This window comes from Hevea brasiliensis, chromosome 14 (assembly GCF_030052815.1).
Source record: "Hevea brasiliensis isolate MT/VB/25A 57/8 chromosome 14, ASM3005281v1, whole genome shotgun sequence".
NCBI lineage: Eukaryota > Viridiplantae > Streptophyta > Magnoliopsida > Malpighiales > Euphorbiaceae > Hevea > Hevea brasiliensis.
Window position 1 is genome coordinate 79524173 of NC_079506.1, and position 20031 is coordinate 79544203.

The following is a 20031-nucleotide window of genomic DNA, read 5'->3' on the forward strand; positions in this document are numbered from 1 at the left end:
TAAAATATTTTATAGAATTATTAAAATTTTAAAATATAAATTATTAATAGAAATTATTTTTTATATAAATTATTAATTAAAATATATAAAATTAAATAGATTTATATTTTTATTATGTAAAAATAATTAAATTTAAAATGAATTAAAGTAATTAAGAATAAATTTTAATCAAATCGAGTATTTAAAAATAAATTTAAATTAAATTTTAAATAAATTTTAATTTTAAAAATATTAATTAAATATAAATTTAAATAAAATAATTTTTATAAAAACCTTTCCTGTTATCATCTCTAAATTTAGAGATACCAAGAAAACAAATGGACTTACTAGAGCCCAGGCAAAATAGCTTAGAAAAGAAAGGCCCAGTGCCTACAATAGCTGGCAGCTTTTATTTTTTCGAATAATCAAAAGTGCAAAAAAGCTTTATGGTTTCTTGAAAAATAATTTATTGATAAAAAATAATTTATAAAAATTATTTTTTATACAAATATTTTTTTATTATTTTTTAATTATAATATTAAACTACGATATATATTTATGTTATATATATATATATTTTAGTGTTTACATAGTTTAAAAAATAAATTCCTTTAAAAAAAAGTAATTTTCCTTATAAATACTTTGGTTTTCCATTTGGTTAGAAAATATATTTTTATTAATTTAATTGTTAAACAATTTAAATGATAAAAAAATATTAAAAAATATATATTTTAATATAATATTTTCTCCGAAACAGAGTCTTTGGCGAAAACTTCGGTTCAGCTATCTCAGCCCCACAGCATCAGATGCTTACTCTTTGCAGTTGGTCGGCCCCTGGCATGGGCATCGAGTTCAATTTCAATGCTGCGGTTGATTCAGCTAAGGGGCAGTAGCTATTGTTGCACAAGATCACTTGGGGCATATCATTGACTGGGCGTTATTTAAAAAAAAAAATTATTATTATTATTATTATTATTATTATTATAATAAAATTAGAATTAAAAATAAATAAAATTAAATTTGAAATGAGTTTAAAATAAGTTTTTAAAAAAATTAAGATAATATATATATATATATATATATATATATATATAATTGAATCAGACTAAATTAAATTAGTTTGATTTGATTCAATTTCTTTATTAATTCAGTTTGATCAGTTATAAATTCTAATTTATTCAATTTTTTTAGTTTTTCAAACTAAACCCATTAATACACGCCTCTAATAATTGGTTCAATTCAAACAAAATTGAGAAAAAAAAATGATCATAAAAAAAACTAACTCACATTTAGTTTTTACCATGGGGAAAGAGAAAATCTAAAAGCATTATATGTTTTTAATATAATTATATATTTATATGTAATTCAAATTATATATATATATATATATATTAACTATGGATTATATTCCCCTACTTTTTTAAATAATTTTAATTATAAAAAAATATATAAAATTACTTTATAATTCTTAATTATATGTATATTATGTATTTATTTAATACAGCTTAATTTAATAGTTAAAAGTATATCACTCATTTAGTAAATATTAACTTTGAGTTCTATTCTTTTAATTCCCTTGTAAAAATAAATACTATGCTTGTTTAAAAGATTATATAATTAATAAATAGATAAATACTATATATTAACAATTATCTTTAAAATTTAAAAGGATCATTTAGAATTAATTATTTGGAGGAAAAAATTTTAAAATTTTTTTTATAATCATACATTATTTCTTTTAAAATGAAAAATTTTTTAAATTAAAAAAAAAAATCTTTCATTTTAAACATCAGAATTAAAAAAAAAAATCAATTAAATTAAATCCTTACAAAATTTTTCATTCCAATCAAAGGGAAAAGGGAAATGGTAATTTAGGAATGACTTCTCATATAAACAATGACATAAAATTTTTTTTAAACTTGAATTGAAACTGTGTCGAGCCAAATCAGAATTAAAACATGGATATCTAGACTAAAATATTAAAAAATCTAATTAGAACCATATCTAAATTTTGAATCGTATCAATTCTTAAGCAAACTAAGACTAGAACCGAAACCAAACACCCTATTGCGTACCACAGCTGGTAAGAAACTGGTAACCACCAAAGGATGCAAAAACAAGGACAACTAATGCAAACAACCGGTCTTAGAGAACTAATAGCCTGGAGGATTGCAGTTTCCCTTTACCTCAACATTTTAAAGGGAAAAGAGTACTAAAATTTGAACCCATCACCTCCTACACTTAGAGCAATATCCGATCATTGAAGAATTCTATTTGTAGCCTGAGTCCATAATCATCTCTTTGACATTTGGGACTTGGGAGTGATTCAATTAAGCATCTGTTGGGTAACTAGATTAGTGGCAGCAGCAAGGAGGAGAACCAAAGATCACACATAGCGAAGGAGGGCTTACTGAAACCAGAGCTTAAGGCGAATGCTCTTGTTCATGTAATGGTTGATCTTAAGCTGAAAGAGTATTACTGTAGCATTTAAGATGTTCTTGGCTTATCAACCTGTGGTCCAGCAGGAAACATGCTGGTAAATGAGGGAAACCAAACCTTACCTCAGAAAACGCCATTCCAGAGCTAGGAAATCAAAGAGCTTACCATATCTATTTTAAGGCATTTCATGATTTACATTTTGTATGTGGTTGGCGACTAGCTGTTGTATAGACTCCAGAAGGCTAAGAAAATATGCTGTACAATGGTTGTGAAGACTCCCAATTGAAATAAGTATCCAATTCTAATCCCAACCCATTAGTATTTTTTTAACACCCTCTTCAATCTTGTTCCTGGAAACAGTAAATCCATCCCCTTCATCAAGCAGTATTCTATACACTTCCCATTCCCGGTCATGAATCATGTGCCTCCCAATCTCCACCTGAAACAATAAAATGACGTCGTTAGATAGTCTTAGAAAGCGTTCATGTATGCACACAGAAAATTTGGAATGAGAGTCTTACTGAGAAGATGCCAATACTTAGAGTTTGGAGAGCCAGTGTAATATCGTAAAAGACAAGAGGCCTGCCCCTTCCAGACAACTCAACAGGGTTAGCAACAAGCAGCTCTGTATCAGGACCACGGCTAACAACAGCAACTCTAAGGGGGTGGAGAAGCTCCATTCTCAATCGAGAGCACAATGCATTTTGTTTATTGGGGTCAATTATCTTTTTGCCATCTGCTTGCATTATGAACAAGTCCACTTCACAGTTCCTTTTTGTGCTTGCAAAAAATCTTCCATAACAAATCTGACATATAAGACATGAATTTTACATATTAGTACTAGTAACAAATGAAAAATACTTATAACGAGAAACCATCTAAGGGATTCTTATTTGTCAATCAAGCCCACAACCTTTTTGCACTAGTTCTGCACCATGTCCCATGAATAAACCCATGGTGATTACAAATTTGTTGTCCTAAACAACTTTTGCATGTTTTACAGACGGTAACGTACAATTGTTGGGAAATAAACAATAAAGTTATGGGTAAAATCATAAATATACAGTAGTAAAGGACCAATTTTTATAGAGATATTTATGGGCATTTTATAGAGATGTTTATGGGCTTTCCTTCATCATCAAAAGTTTCCCAACTCAAGCCTTTATGGGCTTTCAAAGCACTGATGATCAAATATAGTTCACGGTTTAAATAGTTACCTGGATGTTATAATCCTTAAGGGTTCTCATCATATCATACATAAGACCTTTGTGATCTTCGCAGAAAATTTGAATAAGCGTGTGAGAAGGACTCAGGGTGTTGTCCACTGTAACCGTTACAGGGTTGGGGGTAAGAAATCCATTTCGGCGTTGGTCAGGCAGCTCCAAACTGAACATGTCTTCTGTGATTGCAGAAGGAAGAAAAGATGAACCTTGGGAACATGCAGTGACTTCTGCACCAGCTGGTTCAATCTCACAACTTATCAAGGCATCTCCTAATACATCCTTCAAATAGTGAATTGTTTCCTCTTGCCGATTTTTCATGTGAAGGAGTTCCCTAATAACAACAGATGCAATTATATCAATCAACCACAGCAAAGAAAGCCATAACCTTCAGACTCTCTCTCTCTCTCTCTCTCTCTCTCTCTCTCTGTCCAAAAACAGAAATAGACAAATTCATCCCTCGTGGAAGGTTTGTACCCTTACTTAAAAAGCAACCAGAAAAATCCCACAAGTGAATTACCAGAAGCAACAACACTTAGAGATTATGTTACTGTTCAATAAGAATAAACAAAACCTAATCATAAAATTGGTCTAAAGATTCAGCTGGCAATATTTAAAGCAACTACAAAACTCCATAATTATTCTATCTTAATCGAAAGTTAAGCCTATACAAGCAAATCCAATATCAGATGTATGCATCATCTGTTCTACTCCTCTTCTACATCTTAAACACTGTTGGACACATGTCACATGCGGAGATATACCTTTTCTAACTACTATTTGACAACATCAATAAATGAGGCTGACATCTTCATGTGCCGTAGCCTGTAGGTGTAACAAATCAACTTTGTCATTTTCCAAATTCTCTTTCTTTTTCTCCTTACACTAAAAAATCATATAATGCTATAAAATCCAATAAAATATTATAAAAATATATACAAATAATTATAACATTAGAAGCAGAAATGCAGCATTAATGTTGAAGATACATTTTCCAAGAGTGGCAGACCTAGTATCTGTGATGAAAAAGAGGTCCATCACTCTCCCGTCTGGGGCAGTGGACACCTTCACTCTCTTTATGATCAGCTCCAACTCACAGAGAACCTCAGTTACATCTAAAAGGTAAACAAAAGTTGTATCATTAGAACAAATTGAAGACAATCCTAAATGCCATCAGACTCTACAATTGCATATAAAAACCAGAAATAAACAAAATAAAGGGACCTGAAGACAAAGTTCATAGGGGGTAATCAGAGAGGGCAAAAAGAAAGGAATTTATACAAGACCTTAACTATAATTATAAAAATCCACATAAAATAGGTAATATTCATTTTTAATGTGATTTAAGAACATATTTGCTACTGTGCTTAATGTTGTCGAGTCAAGTCATAAAGTCGAATTAAATTCATTTCCTTTCCCTATAACACAGTTTTAAGCTGTGAAAACAGCCGAATTTTGTTTCAAATCTCAATAACTTGAACAGACACTTAAATAAATAAATTATGGAATCTCAAGGAACCAATACATTTTTTCATAGTTCACACATCATGCCAATGTGATAAGAACTAAAAGAATCTTTCAAAGAGACATAACATTGCATACAGCAAATGCCTAAAAGAATCTTTCAAAGAGACATAACATTGCATACAGCAAATGTTATACTGCAACATTTACATTAGCCCACCATGACCCACTTCTGCAAAAATGCGACAATGATAAGTTCCATGACTGCAACGTAAACTATGGTGAATTATTTGGGGAGAGATGGAATCTCAAGAACAAATACATTTTTTCATAGTTCACGCATAATGCCAATGTACCATGACTCCAATGTAACTAGGGTGAATTAGTTTGAGAGAGAGAGAGAGAGAGAGAGAGATTCAGGGTATTCAGAAAAGTGGAAACTCAGTTGGAGACATCTAAAGAGAATTATTTACATACTCTTTGCTTTTGGGTGATTGGAATACCTCTTTTTTTTTTTATCAGTTTAACATTTTATTTCTTTTATAGCATTTCTTGTGATCATTAGTCTTATATTGCTGGAGTACATATAGGAGGAGCTTTCTTTTTATGCCCTTACTAACAGAATTCTTACTCATAATGATAATAATATGAAAATTAATAACATTTTGGATTACCATGTAAAAGGCCTTCTCGGTCATAAGAACACCAGAACTTCAAGAGAAACACATCTGGCTGCTTTGGCTCCTGGTTCTGTGGCCTGTAGTAGGAGATTTCAGATGTTGAAAAATATGAAGGGCATACCTCCAGTAGCCTCTTCTTCAACAAACTCCACCTTGTGTTTGGCTTCCCCACCACCCAAAGCACTACGTAGCACCATTTCCCATCCGTTTGCAAATCTTCATCATAGAAATTTAATCCAAAAGTAATTATTAATAGGTTAAGAGAAATTAGGAAGAAATTTGTGCAAATAATAAATCAATGAGCATCTCATATTTCACTATCTTTATGGAACAAAAGAAAATGGGAAAAAGACAAGTAAGAATTATATATTAAAAGCACAAGAATTGCATCATATAAATCTTATCATCGTTTTCCAATAACAGAGAACTAAAAAAAATAAAAATTCACCATGATAGCCAACAAAAGACCTTATGTTTTACCAAGTCACAAAATGATCCATGAACTGCTTAATATTTCACTACAAATCTCAATTACCTAGTCCCTAATTGAAATGAGAGAAAGGTGAACAGAACTAACCATTTTTGGTTCTCCTTCAAATTTCAGATCCAAACCCCAAATTTATTATACAATGACTAGACGTTTCACAAAATCACAACAACCCATCAATTATTTTCTCAACAATTGCAGATCCCCAAAGTAAAAACTGCCATAAGACAAACTAAAAAAAAAAAAAAAAAAATCAGTAAATCACTCGTTATTCTTTATGCTATAAAGGAATTATTACAAAAATCCCAGACCCCACCTCAAGCAGCTCAATAAAATTAAAATAAATAAATAAATAACTATAGAGCATAAAGAAAAGGCAATACAAAGACAAATAAAGCTCACCTCCTCTAGAAATACTTAGCCCAAAGAGCAAGATAATCCTGCACAAATCACAGCCAAGCCCAGTTTTGTCAGGGCAATTCACAGTGATCACAGTGGACTCTCCAGGCTTCTCAGCCTCACTGATTACCACCGCATCCTCATGCAATACTCCCATTTTCTATCCTTCCCACAACTCTCTCTTCTCAAACTCTGTTTTCTTTCTATAGCATCAAGAACAGTGAAAATCGACAAGATGGGATGCCTTCGTTTCCGCTGATTGGCTTCTCTTTGCCATTGCTTTTTCCTTGGTCGTTGTTGTCGGTGTTCCACTGTTTTCTCTTGTTGTTTAGTAGTGTAATGGATTGGAGACTCCGCCAAAGAAAGAGTAACTAAAAGCTGAATCCAAAGGATTATGGGATTGCGTTCTCTCTCGAAGAAGCCTCACTCACACACGATCCCGCTTTTTTGCTCTTAGCTTTTCTCTCTTTTTCTTTTGATGAGATCTCATTTTCTCGCGTCCCTTTCGCTTTAATGGTGAGAGACATAAGACATTGATTTTTTTTTTTTTCTCTTGGTATGTCAGTAGGTAGAATAAAATAAAATTTTATAAATTAAAATTTATTAGTAAAATTTTCCATATATTTAAATTTTTATAATTTTTTAATTATTTTTTTAGTGTTTAAAAGAAAGTGAAATTTTTTTTAAATATTTAATAATTTTAAAAAGAAAATTATCAATTTTATGAATTAAAAAATAAAAATTTTTAAAATTTAAAAAATCTTATACCTGCTCAAACACAAATTGAAGGAAAACTTTTATTACTTCAAAAAATTAGTTTCTAAAATAAAGAATGTTTACATCTCAGAGTATACAGAAATTTTAAAATACATCACTATAACAATTAATTATAGTGAATTTACTATAAGGGACAAAAAAAATTCTAAAATTTTTTTATTTTTTTTTATTATTATAATCAATTTTTTATATTTTATAGTTAAAACTTAATTAATTATCGTAACTGTAGCTAAAAGAATTAAATTGAATTTAAAAAAATAATAATAAATTATAATATAATTTTTAAAATTTTATTTTATTAATAAAATAATTTATTAATTTAAATTTTATATTTAAATATTTTTTATTTATTAGAAAATATATTTTATATTTATTTTTAAATAAATTTATATTAAAAATTAATTTTATTAATTAAAATATATTTTAATACAATAAACAATTCAAAATCATATAATAATAAAATAATTAAACTGTAAATTTTTTTTTAAGTTGTCAATTACACAAAGTAATCATACTCTAATAAAACAGCCATTCAAATTACAGACCAGCCATAGCTATACAATCAATTATAGAAAAAAGTTTATAATTTTGTAAATAAAAATAGTAGTTAATATTTTTAAAATTATTTTAATTGTTCATTATTTTAAAAAGATTAATATCCAATGAGCTAATGGCTGGAAAAAATTGTGTGTAAAAAAAATTTATAGTTTAAATTTGTGAACTTTATTTTTTTATAAAAAATTATTTTTTATTACAATGTGATTATTTTACGTAATTGATAACTAGAAAAAAAAAGTGAAAATTTATTATTTTATTACAATGTGGTTATTAATTGATAACTAAAAAAAATATAGTAGTTTATTATTATGTAATTTTTAAATTGTTTATTATATTAAAATATATTTTAATCAATAAAAATAACTTTTTATATAAAATTCCAATTTAAAATGAATGTATAATATATTTATATTATAAATATATTTTATATTGTAAATAAAAAATATTTACAAATAAAATTTAAATCAATGAAAAATTTTATTAATTAAATAAAATTTTAGAGACCATATTATAATTTAACATTGCTTTTTCAAATTAAATTTAATCCATCTGACTACTATTAAGGTAACTAATTAAATTTCAGTTATAAGACACACACAAAAAATTTTAGCTACAATTGTGAAGAGCCTAAAATATTTAATAAGCTTTATTATAAATATCAACTGTTAAAGTGTATCTATTATGTATATAATATTTTCGGTGCCTTTTATAATTACTTATTTCATATAAAGTATAATTATTTTATTATAAAAAATAAGATAATTTAATATTAATTTATCACTTATTTCACGAGACTTTTATAAAATATTTTTTTTTCTATAAAGTAATTAATTATAAAAATTTTATTAATTTAACAAAAAAAATATAAAATTTTTTATATAAAAAACGCATAATATTTTTAAAAAATTTTAATAAATAATATTTAATAAATCTAAACTTGTTTCTATTATTTTTTTAAAAAAATTTACTATACATAATTTATTTATTAAATTGAAAAAAATATTATGTGTACTTTATCGTGAGATTAAATTAATAAAATTTATGCAATTAACTATTTAACAAAAAAAATTATTTTATGAAAATCTCATAAATGAGTTATAAATTTATGTGAAATTATTTTTTTTATAATAAAATAACTATATTTTCTATGAAATTAAGTAATTATAAAATATAAAAATATTTTCACTGAAAATTTTCTTTTATAAACAAATTTTAAAATTATTATATGTAATTTTATTGTGATAATTCATCATTTAAATCTCATTGTAATCGGCGATTAAGATATATTTATTATTCATACGATATTTTCAGAATAAATTTTTTTAATGTAAAATTTTAAAATATAATATTACATGTAAGATAATTTTTTTATGATGGTTAATTATAATAAATACTATTATAATAAATTATAAGAGTATATTCATTACAAATACAATTTTTACACCAAATAAATTCTCTCGATCATCAGTGATGTCTTTAGGTGAGATAAATTTATTACGTGGCTTATAATCATTGGTTGGAAGCCTAAAATTACTGTAGAATGGTTGGCCCAAAAATATATGGCTCGGATATCTAATTTTTAACCAACGTTAAAAAAATTATGGCAAAAATTTTTAAAAAAATTAAATATAATAATAATATTATAATTTCATCTCATATATATGTTAATTTTATTAAATAAATAATAAAAAATAAATATTTAAAGTTAATCATAAAAATAAATCATATTAACTTTAATAAAATTTACATAATTTAAACAAATATAATAAATAAATTAAAACTCTAGTTCTTTATAATCATAATAAAAAAAAATTCTTCATAAATTATACCAAACAACAAACTAAAAATTTAACCATAAATTTTAAATAAAATAAAATATTAAAATAAAAACTTAAAGAAATTTAACCAAATAAGTTAAAAAAAAAAAAAGTTAGGATAATGGCGATTATTCATTACATGTTTTCCTATTTAAATAGCGGGTATTCAAAGCATTGAATCCAAACTCGTGATGGTTACAATGCTTGATTTATTTTACGAAAAATGATTTATATATGAAAAAAATATTTTTAAAAAAAAATATATTTTTTTTAAATTTTATAAAAATATTTATAATTATTTGATCATAATGTTAAATTAATAATATTTATTTATTTCATATATGTATAAATGTATTTATATTTTAATAAGATTTTTAAAGTTTAGAAAACGAAAAATAACTTTTCCTTTTAAAAAATAGAAGTAATTTTCTTAAAAATAATTTAATTTTTCTAAATGCTCTCAAACATAAAAAAATATGAAAAAATATATTTTGTGTGAGATAAATGAAATCCTAATTTTTAAATTTAAACTCGCTAGACTCGTTTAAAAATTACCTAAATATGTCCTATTGGAATCTGGATAGGTGGGATATCTACCAAAACTCTTTCGACCACCATCCTAGATTTCAAGGCGAATAAACGTTTCACTTTCTATTTGGAGCGGCCATGAGATAAAAATGAGTCAAGAAAACTTTGGGAAGTCTCACAGAGATTTTCAGCAATCTATAGAAGCTTATAAATTTTGCAAGACCTTAAGAAGTCTTACAAGGGTCTTCTCTAAACTTTAAAAGTTGAGGAATGCTTGGAGAACTGTAGAAAGTTCCAAGAAAATCTCTACCAATTTTTTGATAATTTGGGCTCTGAGAGACTCAAAACATTTATTAAAAAATAAAATATAATTTATAAACATAATTTCAATAATATATTTATATTTTTATTAAAATTATAATATTTAAATGTGTAACTACATAGAAATTTATTGATTTTTAATACAAAAAATTATGTTATTGTGCAGAGGTTATGGGAATTTGAGGTGGGGAGAAGATTTCTTTATCTCCATCCTACATAATATCAAAATTAGAGTTAAATAAATAAAAAAATTAATCAAATTCAGTGCGAGTCGAATCGAGTTTTAGAAGGTTAAGATTTAAGTCGCTGCTCCCTCGATTTTAAAAGAAAAAAAAAATTTTAATTAAAATCAAACATTTAAAATTTAAATTTATAAATAAATTTTATAAAATTGTATAGAATTCTTTTAAATTACACTAAGCTAAAATATATTAATAATAATAAAAATGGTAGATATTTACGTTCATGTTTATTTTAAAATAATAATGGTGACTATAAAAGTAAAATTTTAAAATAAATATAAATAAAAAATTTTAAGGATAAAATTTAAATCTGAATAAATTAATATAAATTGAACTTACCTCTATAGTAAGTAATCCAGTTCATTGATGAATTAAATTTGATAAAAATAATAAAAATTAAAGGAGATTAATGGTTAATTAAAGTAAACAATCGGATTTAAGGCTCTGTTTATTTTGTAAAAAAATAATTTATATACAAAAATAATTTTTATGCAAATTATATTTAAAAAAATATTTTCTATAAAAACTTTTTTCATTATTTTCATTGTAATATTAAATTAATAATATAATTTTATATTATATATGTATAAGTATTTTCAATTTTAATAAAATTGTTAAAGTTTAAAAAATAACTTTCTCTTTTTAAAAGAGAAAATCGTTTTTTTTAAATAGCTTAACTTTTTTAATAATTAAGAAAATATTTTTCGCTAATTTTAATTTTTGAAAGTGATAAGTGTTAAAAAAAATATGAAAAATATTTTCCAGAGCCTTAAAAAATCAAATTGTACACATTCTAAAAATAAGAAATTAAATTTTCTTTAAAACATGAATGGGTTTAGCATGATTTTCGTCACTTTGCCATCCCTATACATTACATCAATTTCTCCATTGAATTATTATTTTTTTTAATATTTAATTTAATTAAAACTTAAATTTAATATTTCTGAATTTTAAAAATATTAAAAAAAAAACTCATTGGTACCAATCCCATCTTTAGCATGAATATTTTTGCTTGGGATTAATCTAATCTACCCTTCTCTTATAAAAAAGAGTTATTTTTTAAATTAAAAAAGAAAAATAATAAATTTATTTTTAAAACTATGAGACATAAAATTCCAATCTAAATAAAAGTTTATTAAAATAATTAAATTATTTTTTCGTTCATGATTATGTAAAAATTAATACATATATCATTCTATTTTTTTAAAAAATAATAATTTAATATTTATATTTTAATTCATTAAATAAAATTTTTTCTATTTATATTTGAAAATAGTGCATTTTTTTAAGTTTGATGAAGCTAAAATATAAATATTAAATCATTAATTCTTAAAAAGTCTAGGAATATATGTATTAATTTTAATAAAATCAAAGAATGAAAAAATAATTTACCTTTAAAAATATTTTAATTATTTTTTAAATAATTAACGAAAAATCAAATAAATGAACCATTAATTTTAGAAATAAAATATAAAAATTTCATTTTAAAACAGTGAAAAATAATATTAATTTTAATATAATTTAAAACGAAAAAGTAATTAAAAAAAAAAAAAAAAAGGATGGGTCAGAAGTTGCTTACCAGCTTTGGCACGAAATTTCCATTGTAAGAACCGGCCATGGTACTAAATCCGATAAAGCCAATGTTGATAAGAATTCTGAATTAATTCTAAAAAATCGTCAATTTATCGTTTCCAGATAATTTGGCAGATTGAATTTTAACAGACAATGGCAAAGTATATGGTATCGCGATATATTTGGTGGGTATTCGATGACCTAACACTCTTTCTTATCCATTAAGAATTGACGACATGGATAGTTATTTTATTTGTTTTAAATTAATTTCTAATTTTATAATTTGTCCGAAGCAAGCAGAAAGTAACATGTAACCACCTTGAAGTCAATATCGTACGGCTTCGTCATGTGCTGGGCGTTGTGAAGCATTATATTAAAATAAGAAGATATTTTCATGTGATTTAGTTCTTTAGAAGGGACCTAAGGCCACGTAAATACAAACATGGCCGGCTCAATAGAGAACGACAAGCAGGCTACAATTTGGCCCAATAACAAAGCAGTCTACTTTACCATTCCTAATACGAAGCCTAAGCCCACTAAAACTCTAAGTAGCAGAGGGCGTAAATCGTGCAGCTCTTTTGGTCATTTAGTGCCTTTGCGACCTTCACCTCTTCTCATGGGAGAGAAGCTGCTAAGAAAGCAGTAACTTTCTTTAGAGAGACCAATGTAAGCACAAGCCTAACGAAAGGCAAAAAGGGGAAGGATTGCCATGTTGGTACCATCAAACCCACAAAGGCAAGCTGCTGTAACATCGTCAAAGGACCATGCAAACATCAAGGTAGCATGGCATAGGACAGTTATGGTGGAGCTTTTTGGCGTCTCACTCGCACCTTTTGGGTCAATAGTCTGTCGTGCCCCCACAAGCTACCACCTAAAACACTGATTCCCACACCATGCAAGAATGGAGGCTCAAGCTAACTATCGAGTGCCCCCATCAATACTTGCAGAAACATGCAAAATTAAAAAAGAGAGAGAGAGAGAGAGAGAGAGAGAGAGAGAGAGAAACAGAGAACCCACGCATCACACAAAAGACCCTCTGAAATAAAGACCTAGTTACAAAACAACCCAAAATTTATATACATCCCGATCCAGTGAAGGGGGAAGGAACCTACGACCGGGTCAGGGGAAGAGGGCCTTCCCCTGTCCGGAGGGGCAGGGAGCGGTAAAAAAAGGGCTAAACCCTAGGTTGAAGAACCAAAAAGAAAGAGCAAGTTTTCTGTCTCTATAAAATAGAGAGAGTTATTGTCACATCTCCCTCTATTAAACACCCAATGACTATGTACATGTGAAACTATTTAGTAAAATTCTAATTTTCTAATTTCCATTTTCTTCTTGTAAGATTTTAACTTATATTTTATTGTCAATTTTTAATTCTAAGCTATTTTTATTTTTCAAACATCATCTTTTAATTTTCAATCTCTCTTATCACTTTCTAACAATTAATACAATTTTCATTCTAATTTTCATTGCAATTAAAATAAAACTGCGTTTAATATAGTCAAATTTTACAATTACTTTGACTTAAAAGTTAGATATGCACTTAATTGATACATTAAGACACACACTTAATTGATAAACTAAGTATTTAGTACATATGCATTCAAATTGTTAGCCAACTAAATTATTTTTACAACAAACAACTCTCTTTCTAAATAAAATTGTATTAAGGATTTATACTTTTTTTTTTTGTATTTATATGTTTTATTACGTTATTGTTTCTTTAGTAAACAAGAAGATTATCTGGTATTCTTTTTGAGAGCATTTCGTATTTTAGTGATTATCGAATTGGGCTAGTAGAAAGATTATAATATCATAAATTTCAATTTTAGGATGAAAGTAAATTGAAATTTTTAAAATTTTTGCACTACATATTTTATAGAATTTTTGGGAAAAAATTTTAAGGTACTATTCATATATGCATATTACCATTCACCTAAAAATTAGGTGGGAAAGGAAGATGGGGAAGGAAGGTGAGAAATGCAATTAAGGAAAGGAATATGAGAGAGAAAGAATGTAACTAAGAAAAGGAAGATGAGAAAGAGAGATAGGAAATGTAATAATGGTAAGTAAAAACGTGATTATGCCAAAAAAAACTCTCTTTTTAAAATTATGCAAAAATAGTTTTCTAAGTCTTAAATAAAGAAGATGATGAGGGAGAAAGACACTGCTTATGGATTAAAAATTTCACTTAGATTTAGTCATAATTATTTTGGGCATAGATATATATAGAATCATCAACGATTCTGGTTGAGGTCTGCTACTGTGTTGGATATGCCAAGAGACAGGTTCTTCGAGATCCCACATTAGATGTGGAGAATGTGTACGTAGTACTTATATAAGACAAAATGTTTTAATAAAATTGTCATTGTTTTATTAAGATATCAGGTTCTGTCTCTCAGCATTTGGGTGTGTGCGTTTCTACTTTGACAAAAAAAAAAAGAAATTAAAATTGAATCAATTAGAATTAAAATTAGACAAAATTGGATTGATTAAAAACTGGCCTTGAAACATTTGGTTTGGTTGAGTTCAATTTTGAGCTAAAATTATATTTTTTATTTTTAAAAAAACGATTAAAAAAATTTTGATTATAAAATTTGATTAAAATTAAAATCAAACCAAAATCAAATAGGAATTGGATCAGAATCAAAACTTGAATTGAGGAGACTTTGATTCTGATCCTCTGAACAAAAGGCATCTTGGCATTGAACAAAAGAATCGAAGAGCAAGGCATCTTGGCACGCAACAGGCAGCAAATAACATCAATTCTAATTAAACACATTAAAAATTAAGAATGCCACTTATGTCTATTGTATAAGATAATCAAGATTTAAACATATATACCCTAAACTAATGAATTTTAGCTCATTGATCGTTTTCAAGATTGCAAAGTGTTAAATTGGAATTCTAATCAAAATTAATTAGAAAAATATATGCGACAAACTCTGTAACTTTTACAGAGCAAAAATTATTTATATATAAAAAAAATTTTCTAAAAAAATATTTTTTATGAAAATATTTTCATTATTTGGCTGTAATATTAAATTAATGATATATGTTTATATCATGTATAAATCTTTTTACATTTTAATAAGATTATCAAAATTTAAAAAATATAAAACGATTTTTTTTTTAAAAGAGAAAGTAATTTTTTTAAAAAATTACTTAGTTTTTCCTTTAATTGAGAAAAAAATTTTCGTTAATTCATTTTTCTAACTATCCTAAATACTAAAATATGTAAAAAAATATTTAATAAGAAAATATTTTTCATAAAATAAACACAGCTTGAATATCAATAATAATTCACTACCTTAGTTTTTTTTTTTTTTTATTCTTAAAAATTTTATGACAAGGAGATGCCTTTGCCTCAGGAGACATACAGCCTTTTGCTTTCCACGTAACTTAAGGAAGAGAGACCCACTTGATAGTCACATAAGCCTAACTTACAAATTGAGATACTCTACCGTTTTTCTTTGTTGCATGCTTGAGAGGCAATTCCATATAGAAAAATGATTTACTTGGGCTTTTTATTATTTGCCTTGGAAGAGATGCTTCAACTGAAAATAATAATTAATTTATAAAGAAAATTGACTTGTTAACTTAGACCCAATACTTAACTTTTAGTCAACAAACTGATGTTAAATTGCTAAAGATGAATTAAAAATTGTACGAGTTGCAATTTCTTATGCTCTTAATTTCTAAGTAGTTGAATTTATTGGAGGAAGGGAAGACTTACGCCACCCACTGAATTGGTCGTAGGGGAAGCCAATTCTCCTATTGCATTATGGGAGTGGCAAGTGGGCAGCCATATATCCAATTGCACTAAATATGGAGATAATGCCTAGGAAAGTCATTGTTGTGCAACCATGCAAAAAAATCTCTTATTTTTCATCATAAGAGCATGCCCTGATATTTAAATAGAGGAATTATTAGGTGTATTCGGAGCATTAAATTTTAGTATTTTTTATATTATATAAATATGAATCCTTTCATAAATTATGAAAATTGAAAAGTGAATTTTTCATCCATGTACATGAGGGAATACATACTTTGAGAGTATTGTAATTTTTGCTTTCAAATAGGGAATCCATATTTCAAACATTTTTAGGAATATGGCTGTAATTTCTCAAAAATAAATATCCTTTAGGGTAATTTAGTCCTTTATATTTGGTGAAATATATAACTTAGTTTATATATTTTTAAGATTAAACAAATTAATTTTTCACTTTTTAATCCATTAATAAAATAGTACATACCGTTAATTTATCAATAACTTAGGTTTCAATTGAAATAATTAAGTTCTTAATATTTTGACGAAACTAACAACTTAGTTTTTTTATATTTTTAAAATCAAACAAGTTAATTTCTGAAGTTTTAAAATTTATATTTAAATAGTTAATATATTTTATATTTAAATAATTATATTTAAATACAATATGTAAATATATATTATTTCAAATATATAATAACTATAATTTTTTTATTAAAATATCTTTTGAACATCGTGTCCTAAATTATTAGAAATAATTATGCTAAAATATATATGTATTCATATTTATAATTTGTAAATATATTAAATATTTTAGATATATGTGAATATGATAAAACACATTTTAAATTAGGATGGTTAAATTAAAATTTTATATTTTTTAATTGAATTTGCTTTTTATTATTGTCTTAGAAAAATTATATTTGAGATAAACTGGACATTTATTTTTTAATTTTAGGCCATTAATATATTTTAAATATAATACTTCATAATAAAAAACATTTATCATATTTTTAAATAAATAATAATTTTATTTAACTTTTATAAAAGATTTCATTGTCAACTTTTATTTATTTAATGTATATTATTTTTATAAAATATATATTTTAATTGGATCTTCCTAATTTAAATTTCTGTATCCTGAAAATATATATATACACAGAAAAGTGAGTTACATAAAAAGAGACATAAATATGTCATTAAATAACTAGTTCAATAAAGCAAGTTTACTACTACTTTGTGGTGGAGGAGTTCTTGAATTCTCTCTTAATTTTTCTTTAAATTTTTATGAAATACCACAAAAAATATATATTTAAATGTTTAAAATATTAAAAAAATTGTAAGTATTTCCAATTCCCCACATAGAACATGAAAATTCATCTTATTGTGATCTCTATTTGTTACAAGGTTTAATCTCTCCAGTAAATAGGTTATCCAGGGATGAAGGGAGCTTAGATGTAAGGGTGCATTGGGCAATTGAGATTTTAAAAATTTTTAAGGGATATAATGGCAATTTTTTAAAAATAAATATTTAATATGATAATTTATACTTTAATACTTAATGTTTAGTGAAATATATAACTTAATTTATATGTTTGCAAAATCAATCAAATTAGTTTCTTACTTTTTAATTCATTAACAAAATAATTTACATCATTAATTTATCGTTAACTTAGGTTAAAATTAAAATTTTAACTTAGGTTAAAATTAAAATAATTAAATTCTTATCATTTTGATGAGATCAACAACTTAATTATTGTATATTTAAAATCAAACAAGATAGTCTTTCACTTTTTAAATTTTATATTTAAATAATTTTATATATTATATTTAAATTTAAATATAATATATACATATATTATTTTAAATATACAATAAGTATAATCTTTTATTAAAATATCTTTTATGCATCATCATCTAAATTATTAGAAATAATTGTTATAACATATATATGTTGATTCATTAGACATGTGTCAGTGCGATAAAACATATTTAAAATTAAGATAGTTAAAATATTTTTTAATTGAAATAGATCTGAATAAAATTTTCAATTTTAAGCCATTATAATAATTCTCAATAAAAAAGTATATTATAATTTTAATTAATTTTATTTAATTTTTAACAAATCAACTTTATTAAAAAAATTAAAATGTTTAATTTTATTGTTATAAATTATGACTTAACTTTTATTTATTTAATAAATAATATATTTTAATTAGCTTTCCTAAATTAAATTTCAACCTCCATCGCTTATTATCCTTAAATGCATCTCATTTTTATTCCAAAGTTGTGGTGTTGCAGCACTTATAAATTGGTTGCAGAGGGAGATTCTAGTTCTACTCCTCTCCCTCTGTGCTGGTTTGCACTCAAAAAATAAATATATGGATTCACTTATTTTACGTATGAGTTTTATTGTACATAATATATTTTTAGATCTATGATAAAACTAGTTAGGTAATTTCTCTTATTGCTATTAGCTTGGCATTATTTTTAGGGCTGATAATTTAGTTCAAATCAAATTGAACTGAAGTGAATCATCAAATTTAAATTAACCAAATTTATAAATATTACAAACCGAACCGAAATGCTAATAGAATCGAACTGAACCGATTCAAATCGATCTAATTGGGTTCTATTTAGTTTGAACCAATTGGTTTGACCTTTTAATGGGCTTTTTTTTATTAGACTTGATTTTCACCTTATTTCATATTTTTATCTTAATTTAGGCATGATTTTCTCCTTATTTCATGTTTTTTATTTTGATTTGGATCTGATTTTGACCTAATTTGATCTGCTTCAGTTTTACATAATTTTTCTAAATCGAACCAAATCAAAGTAACTGAAAATTCTAAAAACTAAAATAAAATCAAACTAAATTATCAAATCAAATTGATTCGATCAATTTATTTAGCATGAACCGAATAACGCACACCTTTAGGCATTCTGGGTATCATTGCAGCTCTCTACCTATAAGCAAAGCAAGTGCTTTCTTATCTGCAAAAGCTTGGTGTGCTTGGGCTTGGACCGTCTTTTGTGGGCTCTATTATATTTGGGCATGTATTTGGGTCTTGGTTATTACCCTAAATCCACTTTATTTTTTAAATGACCAAAATATTTGTTATTCTGTTTCTTAAAAAAAAAAAAAATTTGTACGCATTAAACCAAAATTAAGAATTTTTTACTATATTTATTTGTATTTAAAAATTTTAATTAATATATAATAATAAGATGTTTAATATTATGAAACATTAACCATAAATTTTGAATACGTGTTGAATTAATAGTTATAAAATTTATTAATTAAATTATATAATTGGTTAAATTTCATAATTATTATGTTAATTAAGTAAAATATTATAATAAAATAGTTCTATGCTTTCTTAAAATTAATAATTTATTTATTTTATTATAAAATAACTTAATTTAAAGAAAAAAAAATAAAACAAATTAAGTAAACTAAATATAAAATTAAAAGTGATATATACATATATTATAATTTAATAAAAAATATTTTGCTCAAGAGTCAGCAACATGCCGGCATTTGCCACCACCACCACCAGCAGGCACAATTCAGGCCGTGCACGTTGCAAAGCTTATGCTATGTTATCTTCTACGTGTTCTACCCCCAGCACAGGCCTCTGCATGGGAACTCCTATCACTTGCTTTACCACAATGCCCTTTTCTTTCCTACGCTTCAATGATTACTACCTTTTCTATATTTCTAGCTTTTGAGGACAAACCAGTAATTATGCATAATTATGCAAAAATCTATATTTCCATTC

At 25.5% G+C, this 20031-nt stretch overlaps 1 protein-coding gene across 5 annotated transcripts; it reads right to left on the reverse strand.

The window, feature by feature from the left end:
* Positions 1-1946: 1946 nt before the first annotated feature.
* On the reverse strand, positions 1947-7125 carry LOC110672454 (ACT domain-containing protein ACR10). 5 transcript variants are annotated; one of them, XR_009143008.1, is made up of 7 exons: positions 6672-7125; positions 5777-5998; positions 4648-4753; positions 3636-3972; positions 2957-3224; positions 2701-2857; positions 1947-2592 (listed from the first exon to the last, which is right to left on the reverse strand). XR_009143008.1 is itself a non-coding variant. In XM_058133380.1 (7 exons), exons 1-6 carry the CDS (start codon positions 6823-6825, stop codon positions 2720-2722), a joined length of 1242 nt encoding a protein of 413 aa, XP_057989363.1. In that variant the 5' UTR covers positions 6826-7123; the 3' UTR covers positions 1947-2592; positions 2701-2719. The 5 variants fall into 5 exon arrangements, 3 of the variants coding, with proteins under 3 accessions (XP_057989363.1, XP_057989364.1, XP_057989362.1); XR_009143007.1 differs by having other exon boundaries at positions 1947-2490; positions 2584-2857; positions 2940-3224; positions 6672-7122; XM_058133380.1 differs by having other exon boundaries at positions 2940-3224; positions 6672-7123.
* Between the last annotated feature and the right edge of the window lie 12906 nt (positions 7126-20031).

What these genes read in the sequence shown, in the direction of transcription:
- LOC110672454 (XM_058133380.1), bottom strand. Translation starts at nt 6,825, where the DNA reads ATGGGAGTATTGCATGAGGATGCGGTGGTAATCAGTGAGGCTGAGAAG. An exon ending in GCTAAGTATTTCTAGAGGAG is followed by an intron (nt 5,999 to 6,671) that starts GTGAGCTTTATT and finishes TCTATGATGAAG; the next exon opens with ATTTGCAAACGGATGGGAAA. An exon ending in CCGAGAAGGCCTTTTACATG is followed by an intron (nt 4,754 to 5,776) that starts GTAATCCAAAAT and finishes TTTACCTTTTAG; the next exon opens with ATGTAACTGAGGTTCTCTGT.